The sequence below is a fragment of the Carcharodon carcharias genome, chromosome 17 (genome assembly GCF_017639515.1).
Source record: "Carcharodon carcharias isolate sCarCar2 chromosome 17, sCarCar2.pri, whole genome shotgun sequence".
NCBI classification, from domain to species: Eukaryota; Metazoa; Chordata; class Chondrichthyes; order Lamniformes; family Lamnidae; genus Carcharodon; species Carcharodon carcharias.
In genome coordinates, this window is record NC_054483.1 from 6,198,696 (window position 1) to 6,212,590 (window position 13,895).

The 13,895-nt window shown below is 48.3% G+C and overlaps 1 protein-coding gene across 1 annotated transcript in view; it reads left to right on the forward strand.

The window, feature by feature from the left end:
* Window positions 1–13,895, forward strand: part of LOC121289891 (serine/threonine-protein kinase 10-like) — a 49,168-nt gene that overhangs the window by 23,530 nt on the left and 11,743 nt on the right. Inside the window, exons 7-14 of the mRNA XM_041209838.1 lie at window positions 915–996; window positions 1,226–1,336; window positions 2,610–4,547; window positions 5,862–6,083; window positions 6,210–6,236; window positions 7,390–7,520; window positions 8,071–8,194; window positions 12,983–13,159. Of these exons, the coding sequence (XP_041065772.1) occupies window positions 915–996; window positions 1,226–1,336; window positions 2,610–4,547; window positions 5,862–6,083; window positions 6,210–6,236; window positions 7,390–7,520; window positions 8,071–8,194; window positions 12,983–13,159 (2,812 nt within the window). The remainder of the gene's footprint in view (window positions 1–914; window positions 997–1,225; window positions 1,337–2,609; window positions 4,548–5,861; window positions 6,084–6,209; window positions 6,237–7,389; window positions 7,521–8,070; window positions 8,195–12,982; window positions 13,160–13,895) is intronic.

Here is a 13,895-nt window from a genome sequence, read left to right on the forward strand (position 1 = left end):
AAGCCAATCCTGCACTTTCTAAATGAAGCAATAACAAACACAGCTTGCCTTTATATAATGCCTGTAATGAAATAAAGTATCCCATGGTGCTTCACAGGAGCATTATAAAACAGAATATGATACCGAGGCATGTAAAAAGATACTAGGTCAGATGGCCACCAACTTGGTCAAAGAGGTAGGTTTTAAGGAGCGCCTTAATGGAAGAGGGTGAGGTAGAGGGGTGTAGCGAGGGAATTTCTGAGCTTGGGGCCCAGGAAGCTGAAGGCACGGTCGCCAATGTGGAGAGATTAAAATCAGGGGATGCTCAAGAGGCCAGAATTAGCGGAGCGCAGAGATCTCGGTGGGTTGTGGGGCTGGAGGAGATTACAGAGACAGGGAGGGGTGGGCCACGGAAGGATTTGAAACATGAGAATTTGTAAATGAGATTTGAAAATGAGAAGTTTAAAACCAAGAAGTTGATTGACCGGGAGCCAGTGTAGGTCAGCAAGCACAGGGGGTGACAGGGGAACAGGACTTGGTGTGAGTTAAGACACAGGCAGTAGAGTTTTGGATGAGCTCAAGTTTATGGAGGGTAGAATGTGGAAGATCAGCCTGGAGTGTGTTGGAATAGTCAGGTCTAGAGGTGACGAAGGCAGGGATGAGGGTTCCGGTGGCAGATAAGCTGAGACAGGGATGAAGTTGGGCCATGTTAAGGAGTTGGAAATAGGCAGTCCTAGTGATGGTGCGAACATGAGGTCAGGAGCTCATTTTGAGGTCAAATGTCACCAAGGTTGCAAACAGACTGCCTTAACCTCAGGCTGTTGGCAATTGGAGAGACGGAGTTGGCAGCGAGAGAACGGAGTTAGGGGCGGGAATGGGGGAAAAAATGGCTTCAGTCTTCCCGATAACAAACACCTCGATTATTGAATTCACAGGTCACCAGATTTTAAAGATTTCTTACGAAGAGCTTTGGAAAAAAACGTAGATGCTCGATGGTGCGTAAAGCAGCTTCTCCAGGTGATTATTTTATTCCCATTTCCTGTCAGTTAAATCTTCTGACAAGGAGTGCCATGTATTGAAGTCCCAAGGTCGTGCAACTGGCTGAGATTGACACACATGCCAAGGCTTTTATTTTTTAAGTAACGGTCGAGGGTTCACGTGCAGGGCTGGCTGGGAGATGTTTTTGCCAATAACTGTTTACCGTGCCTCAGTCTTGTGCCCGATTAACACCTCCGCTTTCTCTCAGCACCCATTCGTTACTGCGGTGGCAAGCAACAAGCCAATCAGAGAGCTGATTGCTGAAGCCAAGGCCGAAGTGATGGAGGAGATTGAAGAGGGCAAGGAGGGTGAAATGGAGGTACTGCTGTTGATGAGTAGCCGTTGTTAAATACAGCATAACATAAGAAATAGGAGCAGGACAAGACCATGTGGCCTACCAAGCCTGCAAGCCCATTGGATCTGATCCTGGCTGACCTTCAACCTCAACTCCACTTTCCCGATCACTCCCCATATCCCTTGATTCCCTGAGAGACCAAAAACCTGTCTGTCCCAGCCTTAAACACATTCAATGATGGAGCATCTACCCTCTGGGGTAGAGAATTCCAAAGACCCACAACCCCCTGAGTGAAGAAATTTCTCCTCATCTCAGTCCTAAACGATCGGCCCCTAATCCTGAGCCTGTGCTCCCGTGTTCTAGATTCCCCAGCCAGGGGAAATGACCTCTCAGTGTCTACCCTGTCAAACCCCTTCAAGAAGCCTTTAAGCTTCAATGAGATCACCTCTTGCTCTTCTAAACTCCAGAGACTATAGACCCAGGGTCAGCCTCTCCTTATAGAACAAGCCTCTCATCACAGAGGCCAGTCTACTGAGCCTTCACTGTACTGCCCGTAAGCCAAGTATATCTTTCCTTAAGTTTGGAGGCCAAAGCTGTGCACATACTCCCAGATGTGGTCTCTCCAACGTCCTGTACCATTGTAGCATGACTTCTTTATTCTTGTACTCCAACCCCCTTGCAATAAAGGCCGTTTTCTTTCCTAATTGCTTGCTCTAAAGTCACTGCTTGTCAGGTTGCCTGCAAGGCCTTCAATCGAAAAGTAGCTTTGTTTTTATTGTCTTTTCCCCAGCTTCTTAAAGCCTTAACAACTCGAGAAAGCACTTGTTCTCATGTTTCTGCGCTGCTTGACACCTGTATGCTAAGAGGTGTCCAAGAGCAGCCATTGCTGAGACCTGCTCTTGTTACCTGCCTCGCTGTGAGCGAGGGTCAGGCTCCCATTCTGAGTCTTACACTGAGATCTTGCTGTGAAGAGGAGCTCAATGCAAGGGCAAAGCACAGCCACAAAGTGCATCTCCAACAAAAGCCATCCACTTCAGTGAGTTCAGTGTAGAGTTATCATGAATTCACTGCACGAGTAGTCGATTAAGTATTTTTTTTGTTTTCTTCGTAAAAACAGAAACCCTAAGTTTGAAACCCATTAGCATTGGAAGTCTTGCTATCATGATTAAATAAGGCTCTAATAAACAATGCCCATCATCGATGCTGCCGCGTTTCATTTTCTGATGGGCATATTGGGCTTTTTTGGCAATTTCAGTTCCAGTTCTTCAATCATACACTGTTTATCTTCTCCTGCCAGGCTCTCGCATACCAGCCGTGTTCCGTTAGTGGGCTCAACACAGAGGAGGAACAGCCAATGAACATCACCGAGGCTTCGCTGGAGGAAGAGTCAGTAAGCGAAGGGCTGGTTGATGACGGTAGTGCTGTTAACTCAACTTTGAGCAGCACTGAGAACGACAAAGCCAGCACTGGCGAATCAATGGAGCACTTGGCCAACAGCAAGGAGGTGCGCACGATTATAGGCACAGGTGAAACATGGGAAAATGAGGGAATGACAGTGGTCAATGGCTTCCCCAATGAGGCTGATATGGGAAGTGCTGAGGAGATGCATTTGGAACACCCTGTCGCAAGATCTAATCTCACGAACGTTAATCAAGATGGTGAGCTCCTGATAAGTCCACAAGGTTCAACGGAATTGCAAGTGAAGATAAACAATGCTATCCTAAGTGAGACAGAGCAAGAGTGTGATAAACCAAGCAATACCATTGAAGAATCTGAGCCTGTGAAGGACAAAGAATTGGGAACTGATTTTGAAGAGCTGACACACTCAGGAATTGAAGACTCTAGCTGTGCAGCGCCAAAAGTGGAACAGGACGATGGAGAGTCGAGACTGAGCAATGAGGACTTAAGGATAGAATCCACTGGCCCATCACCTTCAAGGGGAGAGGATCCAGCAGAGTCACCCGGACTATTATCTGGAGAGACAGAAAATGAGGTGTCCAAGATTTTGGAAAACCCATTGACAGAAACCACAGGATCAGTGGAAGATTCTGCAGTGGCAGAAATAAATGTGGTGACTCCAGAGGGGAGTCCATCAGGAGCGCTACCTGTTGAAATGTTTGAAGATACTAACGTGGAGTCAACACAGGAAGGGACCGCCATTCTTTCTCTTGGACCTGGGAGAGCTGAGACTGTAGTGTCAGATCAGAATGCTTGTGACAGAGAATGTGAAACCTTTACAGACACCAAAATAATGGCAGTTGTCCAAGATTTCCAAATCAGCGGTCAGGATCTAAAGGAAGAAAAGTTAATTTCTCCCACTCAGCCAACTGAAAATAGTGGTCGACATCAGAAAGATGTTCTACAGCTATCCGAAAATATTGTAAGGACTGATGGAGACTCTCAGCTATTACCATCTGTGTGTGTGGAGCCTGCAGCTGGCCGAGTGGAAGAGACAAAGGCAGAGGGATCTGATTCGGAGAACGCAAATAACGAAACGCCCGATTCCACATTGGAGCAGTCAGACAAGATTGTTGGGAAACTGGTTTCAGAAGTAATGCACAGAAGTAGGAGCGAAGGCTCGATTGAATCTCTTCAGTGCGAAGAGGCAGCAGGTCATTTGACGAAGATTCCAGAACTGATCAAGTCTTCAGTCGAGAGGACGGGGGCTGCACACGGAAGTGAGGAAACCATCGGGACGGAAGAGCCTAAGCTTTTGGAGTGTGAAGAAACCGTGATGCCACGAACTGTAACAACGGCGGACGATACTCAATCTGTCAACAAGGAAACCGCAGAGCCGGGACTTGACGATTTAACTGAAGCTGAGGAAGGTGGATCCAACTGGGGTGATGATGTTGCCATAGTAACCTGCATTGTAAACGAACTGATCGACCTGGTAGTGGCCAACGATCGGGAAGAGGAGGTGAGCGACTCACAAGAGAGTGAGCAAGAAATTGCGCCATGCCTTCCGAAAGGTGCAGGTTCCCTCAGCGGAGAAGGTTTCGTTGAAGAGGTCAACAGTTCCGATGGAGGGATGAACCCTTCAAAAGAATCTGCTGAGAGAGAACAGGAGGAAGAATGTGTGAACAATCACGCGGCAGAGGAAGAATCGTGTGACCACCTGAGGGAACAGGAGAAGCACGAACAAAGAGGACAGATTGAGGCCAACGACGCCGCACCTGCCGAAGACACTTCATGTAACCAGAAAAATCAAATCTCTCCAGATCCCCTGACGAAGGTAGAGTTTACAAATTAGTGGAAAGGGTAAGGCTGACCGGGGGTTGATCGCATTGGTTTGAGTAAAAATAAATTTGCGTTTCTAGAGCACATTTTAGGATCTCAGGACATGCCAAAGCACTTTACAGTCAATGAAGTACTTTTCAAATGTAGTCACTGTTGTAATGTAGGAAATGCAGCAGCCAATTTGTGCACAGCAAGATTCCGCAAACACCATTGAGGTGGGAAGTCATTTGATAAAGATTCCTGAACTGATAAATCGAGAGGACGGAGGTTGCACATATAATCTGTTTTTGTGATGTTGGTTAAGGGATAAATATTGGACAGGACACAGGGGAGAGCTCCCCTGCTGGCTTCTTTGAAATAGTGACATAGGATCATTTACATCTATCAGAGTGGACAGATGGGACTTCAGGCTATTACCTCATCTGAAAAGACGGTACCCCCAACAGTGCAGCAGTCCCTCACTACTGCACTGGTAGTGTCAGTCTTGATTTTTGTGCTCAGGTGTCTGGAGTGGGACTGAAACCCACAAGCTGCTAACTCAGCGGTGAGAGCACGACCCATTGAGACACACGTGATCCAGTTGTGCACAAATTCACTGCCATGTTTCCTGTGTGACAACAGTGACTATACTTTGAAAAATATTTTTCATTGGCTGTAAGACACTTTGAGCCATCCATGAATACCACTATGTACATAGAAGTCTTTCTTTCTGTCTGATTTTTATTTCTGTCTTTCTGTCTGTCTTTCTTCTCCCCTCTCTTTTCTCCCCCCTCTCTTTTCTCTCCCCCCTCTCTTTTCTCCCCCCCTCTCTTTTCTCCCCCCCCTCTTTTCTCCCCCCCTCTCTTTTCTCTCCCCCCCTCTCTTTTCTCTCCCCCCCTCTCTTTTCTCTCCCCCCCTCTCTTTTCTCTCCCCCCCCTCTCTTTTCTCTCCCCCCCTCTCTTTTCTCTCCCCCCCTCTCTTTTCTCTCCCCCCCTCTCTTTTCTCTCCCCCACTCTCTTTTCTCTCCCCCACTCTCTTTTCTCTCCCCCACTCTCTTTTCTCTCCCCCACTCTCTTTTCTCTCCCCCACTCTCTTTCCCCCCCCGCCCCTTTCTACCATCTATCATCTCATTTCAGCTGTGGCAGCAGCGAAGTCATAATCCTTGGCCTTTGCCCCTCATCAATGGGACGGGAAGTCTTGGAGCAACCTTTGCAGGAGCCAGTTTCTCCTCCCCATGGCTGGACGTTGGGTTTAGACATGAGGGAACGAACGAGTGTCAAAGGGGGAAAATGTGCAACAAAAATAATCCTGTTTTTTTCATTTCTTTAAGATCCTCGAACCAGCAGTTTCCAAGGAAACTGAAAGATTGGAGGCAAATGGCTTCACCATTGTGGTGGGAGAGACACAACATCTTTCTACTGCAAATCCTGCTTTGGTTGAACATTCACAGGAGAGTGCGATTGGGGAGAGGAGAGTTTCCTACCTTTGTGGCATTGAGGAACTTGAATCAAATCGATCCCCTGCTTGCACTCATGATGTGTTTTATAAACAGGTAACTCAATTTAACAACGTTCTCCGTTCAATTTTTAATTTTTGCCATCTTGCATTCCTTATTTTTTTCTGCTATTTTTGCAACCATCTCAATGCCTGTCTGTTTCTTCTTTGTCTCTCTTTCCAGAGGCACTTTGACGAGTTTGAGGAAGAAGTGAGTAATTTTTTTTCCCCTGAATTGTTCGAATGTTTTCATCTCCCGTACGGCATGGACGTTTGCAGAACACTCGCTATGTTTCTCAGTGATGTCCAGTGTAACACGTTGAAGCAAGCCCAGGACCCAATGGTCCACCAAACATGAAGACCAGAGTTTTAATAGTTTAAAGAGCTTTTATTCACCCACGGAAACTATATCTTTAATTGCAGTGATGAACAAAACCAAGTCGGGTGTCCTTTTCTTGTGTTCTCTCTCAGCTCCTCAACGCTCAGCTCTCCAGACTCCCCAACTCTCCAGACTCACCAAACTCTCTGAAACTCCCCAACCCTCCCCAACTCCCCAGCTCTCCAAACTCCCCAACCCTCCAATCTCCTCGCCTCCACAAAATTATTTCCATCCCTTTATCCTTACGGACTGTCAGTCATTCCAGGTCAAAGGCAAATAAGGTCATTGATTTCTTAAAGCCATACTACCTTGCCTTGGTCAATCCTACATTTTATAATGTCGCATCCCTGTCGTGGATACTGAGCTCTCAAAAAGACACGGTCTCACATATCATTCTTCTCTCATTCTGTTATTCTGAAAGAAGAATACTTGATGCAAATTATATTTGGAGACACTTATATAGCCACATTAGTAAAAAGTGCAATCCCATTGCACCAGCCATTCCAAACCTGCAACCTCTACCACCTAGAAGGACAAGGGCAGCAGACACATGGGAACACCACCACCTGGAAGTTCCCCTCCAAGCCGCTCACCATCCTGACTTGGAAATATATCAGCCGTTCCTTCACTGTCACTGGGTCAAAATCCTGGAACTCCCTCCCTAACAGCACTGTGGGTGTACCTACACCACATGGACTGCAGCAGCTAAGGTGGCAGCTCACCACCATTTCCTCAAGGGGCAATTAGGGATGGGCAATAAATGCTGGCCCAGCCAGCGAAGCCCACACCCCATGAAAGATTAAATTTTTAAAAAGCAGCCACCGCCACTCAAGCCGGAATGAGGCATGAGGGAGAGGTGCTGGTGGCCCCTCAGAGTGGAAAAGACACTAATTAACTCCTGTAATAATTTGGAAAATTGTCACGATCCCAGAGGAGTAAGTGAGTGTCGCACAGGGTTTATAAATAATACTGGCCTGTGTTCCAGGATAGACCCACACTGCGGAAGACATTAAAGAAGACCCGAAAATTTGTGGTGGACGGTGTGGAAGTGAGCGTCACGACATCGAAAGTGGTCAGCGAAGATGATAAGAAGGACCAAGATATGCGGTCGGCCAGGTGAGAAAAAAACTGCAGTCCTAATTTCAGCCCCTTCATCTAGACTAGAAGGTAGCCCCCAACCACACACACACACACACACACACACCCCTCCCCCAACCCCCCCCCGACTATCAACCCCTCTTTCAACCAGTGACTTAGAATCATAAAATCCTACCGCACCCGGGGAGGCCATTCAGCCCATCACAAGTGAGCTCAGTTATTAAGCTCTCAATCCATTGTGCCCATAGTCTAGTTTCATACTTAATTTAACAGAGGGCTTGAGGGGCTGAATGTGCTGTAAGTGTGCGCTTCATGACGTGGAGATGTGAGATGTTGGGTTTATTTAGATTTTGACAAGGAAAGCCAAAGTCAAAACTCTCTCTTCCTGCCTTCCATTGGTTTGGGACTTGCCAACAGATGGCGATATCCCACCACCCTGCACTCTCTCCCAGATGCCCCACCTCACTGCCCCTCTACATCCCCCCCCACCCACCCCTCTAAGTGCAGGCCAGATGTTTGTGTTGTGTAGCCGTGCGAGAGCCTGAGCGAGCTGACTGATTTCCGACAGGCGCCAGGAGCTGCGGGAACTTCGACTCCTACAGAAGGAGGAGCAGCGACTGCAAAGCCAGCTTGACCTGAAGCTGCAGCAACAACGGGAGCAAATGATCCGGCAAATTGAGCAGGAAATGATGGTGAGCGGGGTAATGCGCTAAGGGGATGAAGTAATATGGGAATATGCTAGGTCAAGGTGGCTAGGACCATTTGCCCATGTGGACGATGACCGCCAACAACGATGATTGGATCGAATAGCGTGTTTCATGTTGTAACCTCTGCACTTCCCTGGGCGGCTTATGTCCCATCGCTCTAAATGGCCCCTCAAACGCGCAAAATCTTCATCTCCTGAGCCTGTCCTCAGTCTCCCCTTGTTCCGACAATCTTCAAGGTCTTTAAGCCCAAATTTCGCATCATCGAACTGCTCGGTCTTTTATCTCAACGGCTTTCCCATTCTTTTCAACCTTCTTGGATTGAACTGATATCAACATTCTCACCCTTGTTTTCAGATCTCTCCATGGCATTGCCCCCCCACCTCCCCCCCTATCTCTGTAGTCTCCTCCAGACCCCACAACCCTCTGTGCCCCTCTTATCCTGCCCTCTTGAGCATCCCTGATTTTAATTGCTTGACCCATTGGTGGCCAAGCCTTCAGCTGCCTGGGCCCCAGGCTCTGGAATTCCCTCTCCTCCTACACCTCTCCGCCCTCTCTACCTCACTCTGAGCCTTTAAGACACTCCTTAGAGCCCAGCTCTTTGATTAAGCTTTTGGTCATCTGGCCTAATATCTCTTTACGTGGTTCAATATCAAATTTTGTTTGATAATGTTCCTGTGAAGTGTCTTGAGACGTTTCATTAAGTTATTGTAGATTTCAGATCCTGCACTGAGAGACTTTGATGTGGCTGTTAAGTGATCAAAGACACTGCAATGATAAATAGTTGGACCCATGCATATGGAATGCACCAGACATGGTTACAACTGGGAGACATGTGAGGACCTGGCTGGTGTACTGCATTAAACACTCACCTTTCACCTCGGTATTAAAATCCAACCCTACATCCAAATCGAGATCCCACTGGTCAAAAAACTACCCTTGATTCAACATGAAGTGCCAAAGTCATTTATATTATGCCCAGAGGTAATTAATGTGAGAAATGGGGAAATATGATAAACTCATGCAGCTGGGGACCATGCTGTACCTGTCCTGGGAGTGTTTGATGAGGACTAGTGCAGAGGGAGCTTTACTCTGTATCTAACCCCGTGCTGTACCTGTCCTGGGAGTGTTTGATGGGGACAATGTAGAAGGAGGCTTTACTCTGTATCTAACCCCGTGCTGTACCTGTCCTGGGAGTGTTTGATGGGGACAGTGTAGAGGGAGCTTTACTCTGTATCTAACCCCGTGTTGTACCTGTCCTGGGAGTGTTTGATGGGGACAGTGTAGAGGGAGATTTACTCTGTATCTAACCCCGTGCTGTACCTGTCCTGGGAGTGTTTGATGGGGACAGTGTAGTGGGAGCTTTACTCTGTATCTAACCCCGTGCTGTACCTGTCCTGGGAGTGTTTGATGGGGACAGTGTAGAGGGAGCTTTACTCTGTATCTAACCCCGTGCTGTACCTGCCCTGGGAGTGTTTGATGAGGACAGCGTAGAGGGAGCTTTACTCTGTATCTAACCCCGTGCTGTACCTGTCCTGGGCGTGTTTGATGGGGACAGTGTAAGAGGGAGCTTTACTCTGTATCTAACCCCGTGCTGTACCTGTCCTGGGAGTGTTTGATGGAGACAGTGTAGAGGGAGATTTACTCTGTATCTAACCCCGTGCTGTACCTGTCCTGGGAGTGTTTGATGGGGACAGTGTAGAGGGAGCTTTACTCTGTATCTAACCCCGTGCTGTACCTGTCCTGGGAGTGTTTGATGGGGACAGTGTAGAGGGAGCTTTACTCTGTATCTAACCCCGTGCTGTACCTGTCCTGGGAGTGTTTGATGGGGACAGTGTAGAGGGAGCTTTACTCTGTATCTAACCCCGTGTTGTACCTGTCCTGGGAGTGTTTGATGAGGACAGTGTAGAGGGAGCTTTACTCTGTATCTAACCCCGTGCTGTACCTGTCCTGGGAGTGTTTGATGGGGACAGTGTAGAGGGAGCTTTACTCTGTATCTAACCCTATGCTGTACCTGCCCTGGGAGTGTTTGATGGGGACAGTGTAGAGGGAGCTTTACTCTGTATCTAACCCCGTGCTGTACGTGTCCTGGGAGTGTTTGATGAGGACAGTGTAGAGGGAGCTTTACTCTGTATCTAACCCCGTGCAGTACCTGTCCTGGGAGTGTTTGATGGGGACAGTGTAGAGGGAGATTTACTCTGTATCTAACCCCGTGCTGTACCTGTCCTGGGAGTGTTTGATGGGGACGGTGTAGAGGGAGTTTTACTCTGTATCTAACCCCGTGCTGTACCTGTCCTGGGAGTGTTTGATGGGGACAGTGTAGAGGGAGCTTTACTCTGTATCTAACCCCATGCTGTACCTGTCTTGGGAGTGTTTGATGGGGACGGTGTAGAGGGAGTTTTACCCTGTATCTAACCCCGTGCTGTACCTGTCCTGGGAGTGTTTGATGGGGACAATGTAGAGGGAGCTTTACTCTGTATCTAACCCCGTGCTGTACCTGTCCTGGGAGTGTTTGATGGGGACAGTGTTGAGGGAGCTTTACTCTGTATCTAACCCCGTGCTGTACCTGTCCTGGGAGTGTTTGATGGGGACAGTGTTGAGGGAGCTTTACTCTGTATCCAACCCCGTGCTGTACCTGCCCTGGGAGTGTTTGATGGGGACAGTGTAGAGGGAGATTTACCCTGTATCTAACCCCATGCTGTACCTGTCCTGGGAGTGTTTGATGGGGACAGTGTAGAGGGAGCTTTACCCTGTATCTAACCCCGTGCTGTACCTGTCCTGGGAGTGTTTGATGGGGACGCTGTAGAGGGAGATTTATTCTGTATCTAACCCGTGCTGTACCTGTCCTGGGAGTGTTTGATGGGGACAGTGTAGAGGGAGCATTACTGTGTATCTAACCCCGTGCTGTACCTGTCCTGGGAGTGTTTGATGGGGACAGTGTAGAGGGAGCTTTACTCTGTATCTAACCCCGTGCTGTACCTGTCCTGGGAGTGTTTGATGGGGACAGTGTAGAGGGAGCTTTACTCTGTATCTAACCCAGTGCTGTACCTGTCCTGAGAGTGTTTGATGGGGACAGTGTAGAGTGAGCTTTACTCTGTATCTAACCCCGTGCTGTACCTGTCCTGGGAGTGTTTGACTGGGACAGTGTAGAGGGAGTTTTACTCTGTATCTAACCCCGTGCTGTACCTGTCCTGGGAGTGTTTGATGGGGACAGTGTAGAGGGAGCTTTACTCTGTATCTAACCCCGTCTGTACCTGTCCTGGGAGTGTTTGATGGGGACAGTGTAGAGGGAGCTTTACTCTGTATCTAACCCTGTGCTGTACCTGTCCTGGGAGTGTTTGATGGGGACGGTGTAGAGGGAGCGTTACTCTGTATCTAACCCCGTGCTGTACCTGTCCTGGGAGTGTTTGATGGGGACAGTGTAGAGGGAGATTTACTCTGTATCTAACCCCGTGCAGTACCTGTCCTGGGAGTGTTTGATGGGGACAGTGTAGAGGGAGATTTACTCTGTATCTAACCCCGTGCTGTACCTGTCCTGGGAGTGTTTGATGGGGACAGTGTAGTGGGAGTTTTACTCTGTATCTAACCCCGTGCTGTACCTGTCCTGGGAGTGTTTGATGGGGACAGTGTAGAGGGAGCTTTACTCTGTATCTAACCCCGTGCTGTACCTGTCCTGGGAGTGTTTGATGGGGACGGTGTAGAGGGAGCTTTACTCTGTATCTAACCCTGTGCCGTACCTGTCCTGGGAGTGTTTGATGGGGACGGTGTAGAGGGAGCTTTACTCTGTATCTAACCCGTGCTGTACCTGTCCTGGGAGTGTTTGATGGGGACAGTGTAGAGGGAGATTTACTCTGTATCTAACCCCGTGCTGTACCTGTCCTGGGAGTGTTTGATGGGGACAGTGTAGAGGGAGCATTACTGTGTATCTAACCCTGTGCTGTACCTGTCCTGGGAGTGTTTGATGGGGACAGTGTAGAGGGAGCTTTACTCTGTATCTAACCCCATGCTGTACCTGTCCTGGGAGTGTTTGATGAGGACAGTGTAGAGGGAGCTTTACTCTGTATCTAACCCCATGCTGTACCTGTCCTGGGAGTGTTTGATGGGGACGCTGTAGAGGGAGATTTACTCTGTATCTAACCCGTGCTGTACCTGTCCTGGGAGTGTTTGATGGGGACGGTGTAGAGGGAGCTTTACTCTGTATCTAACCCCGTGCTGTACCTGTCCTGGGAGTGTTTGATGGGGACAGTGTAGAGGAAGCTTTACTCTGTATCTAACCCCGTGCTGTACCTGTCCTGGGAGTGTTTGATGGGGACAGTGTAGAGGGAGCTTTACTCTGTATCTAACCCTGTGCTGTACCTGTCCTGGGAGTGTTTGATGGGGACAGTGTAGAGGGAGCTTTACTCTGTATCTAACGCCGTGCTGTACCTGTCCTGGGAGTGTTTGATGGGACAGTGTAGAGGGTCCTTTACTAGAGGATGTTGTAGAGATAGGGAGGGACAAGGTAATGGATAATAATTTGAAAATGCCAGTTTCAGTGCCTGACTTTGGGACAGGATGAGACTCGCGCCACTTTCACTGATTCGACCTGTGTGTGAAAATGGTTAAGTGACTCGGGTTTGCTGGTGACATGTCTGGGACGATCCTGCAGACAGACTCAGTCCTTTGCAAGGGGAAAGGGAGGGGATCGGAGGAGTGATAGCATAGGAGGGGTGTTAGCACATAGACCCTGTTCGAGTAACCTCCGCATAATTACCTGTATCGTTCATACATGAATAGAACAAGAAGCAATATTATGACCAGGAGATTGAAAACCTGGAGCGGAACTACAGACAGATTATTGATCGGCTAGAGCAAGACTACGCCAACCGACTGCGCGATGAGGCAAAACGCCTGAAGGCACAACAAGCAAAAGCGTTCGCAAAAAATCGTCAATCGTTGAATGACAAGAAGCAAGTAAGAGCTTCCTTATAATACAAACAGAAAGTGCTGGAAAAACTCCAGGTGTGGCAGCATCTGTGGAGAGAATAAAACAAGAGTTGGAGTTCCGAGTCAGATATGACACGTATATGTAGCAAGAGCTATCCAATTAGTCCCACTCCCCTGCCCCTTCCCCATAACTTTCATTATCAAGTATTGATTCGATTCCCTGCTGAAAGTTACCATTGAATCTGCTTCCACACTTTACCCATTTCATTAAATAGTGCAAGTGAACAAATCTTTCTCCGCCCGTGAAGTGTTTGAGGTTGGCTGTTGGTGTGACCCCGGCTTCGAATGTCCCTTCTCCTCGCTCCCTCCCTGTCTGAGGCACGTTGGCGTGAAATTTGGCGGCAGTCCAACACCCAAATCCATTGGCTATCAAATCCTTAGTCATAGTTAACGGTCATTTCTGTCTAGTGGACTTTGTCCCTCACTGGGGCCTTGTTCCGCGGCTCCGTTGATTCGCCAGACCTCCTGGAAACTGCTCCTGTTCGATTCGGGTCAAGGGACACTGGATTTATTTGTCAGCTTGGTCTCCATCAGCGAGCACCTTTTTGTGTGGCAGAATCAAAATTATATATTGCAGGTTCAGGGCTGTTTAGGGGCTTTTAGTTTTTGCCCTGCATCAGCTGAGTGGAGACTGTCATAGCCTCCAAGTTAACAGCTGCTGTTCACGGCTATAACTCAAGATCAGCTTTCCACTTTTGCAGCT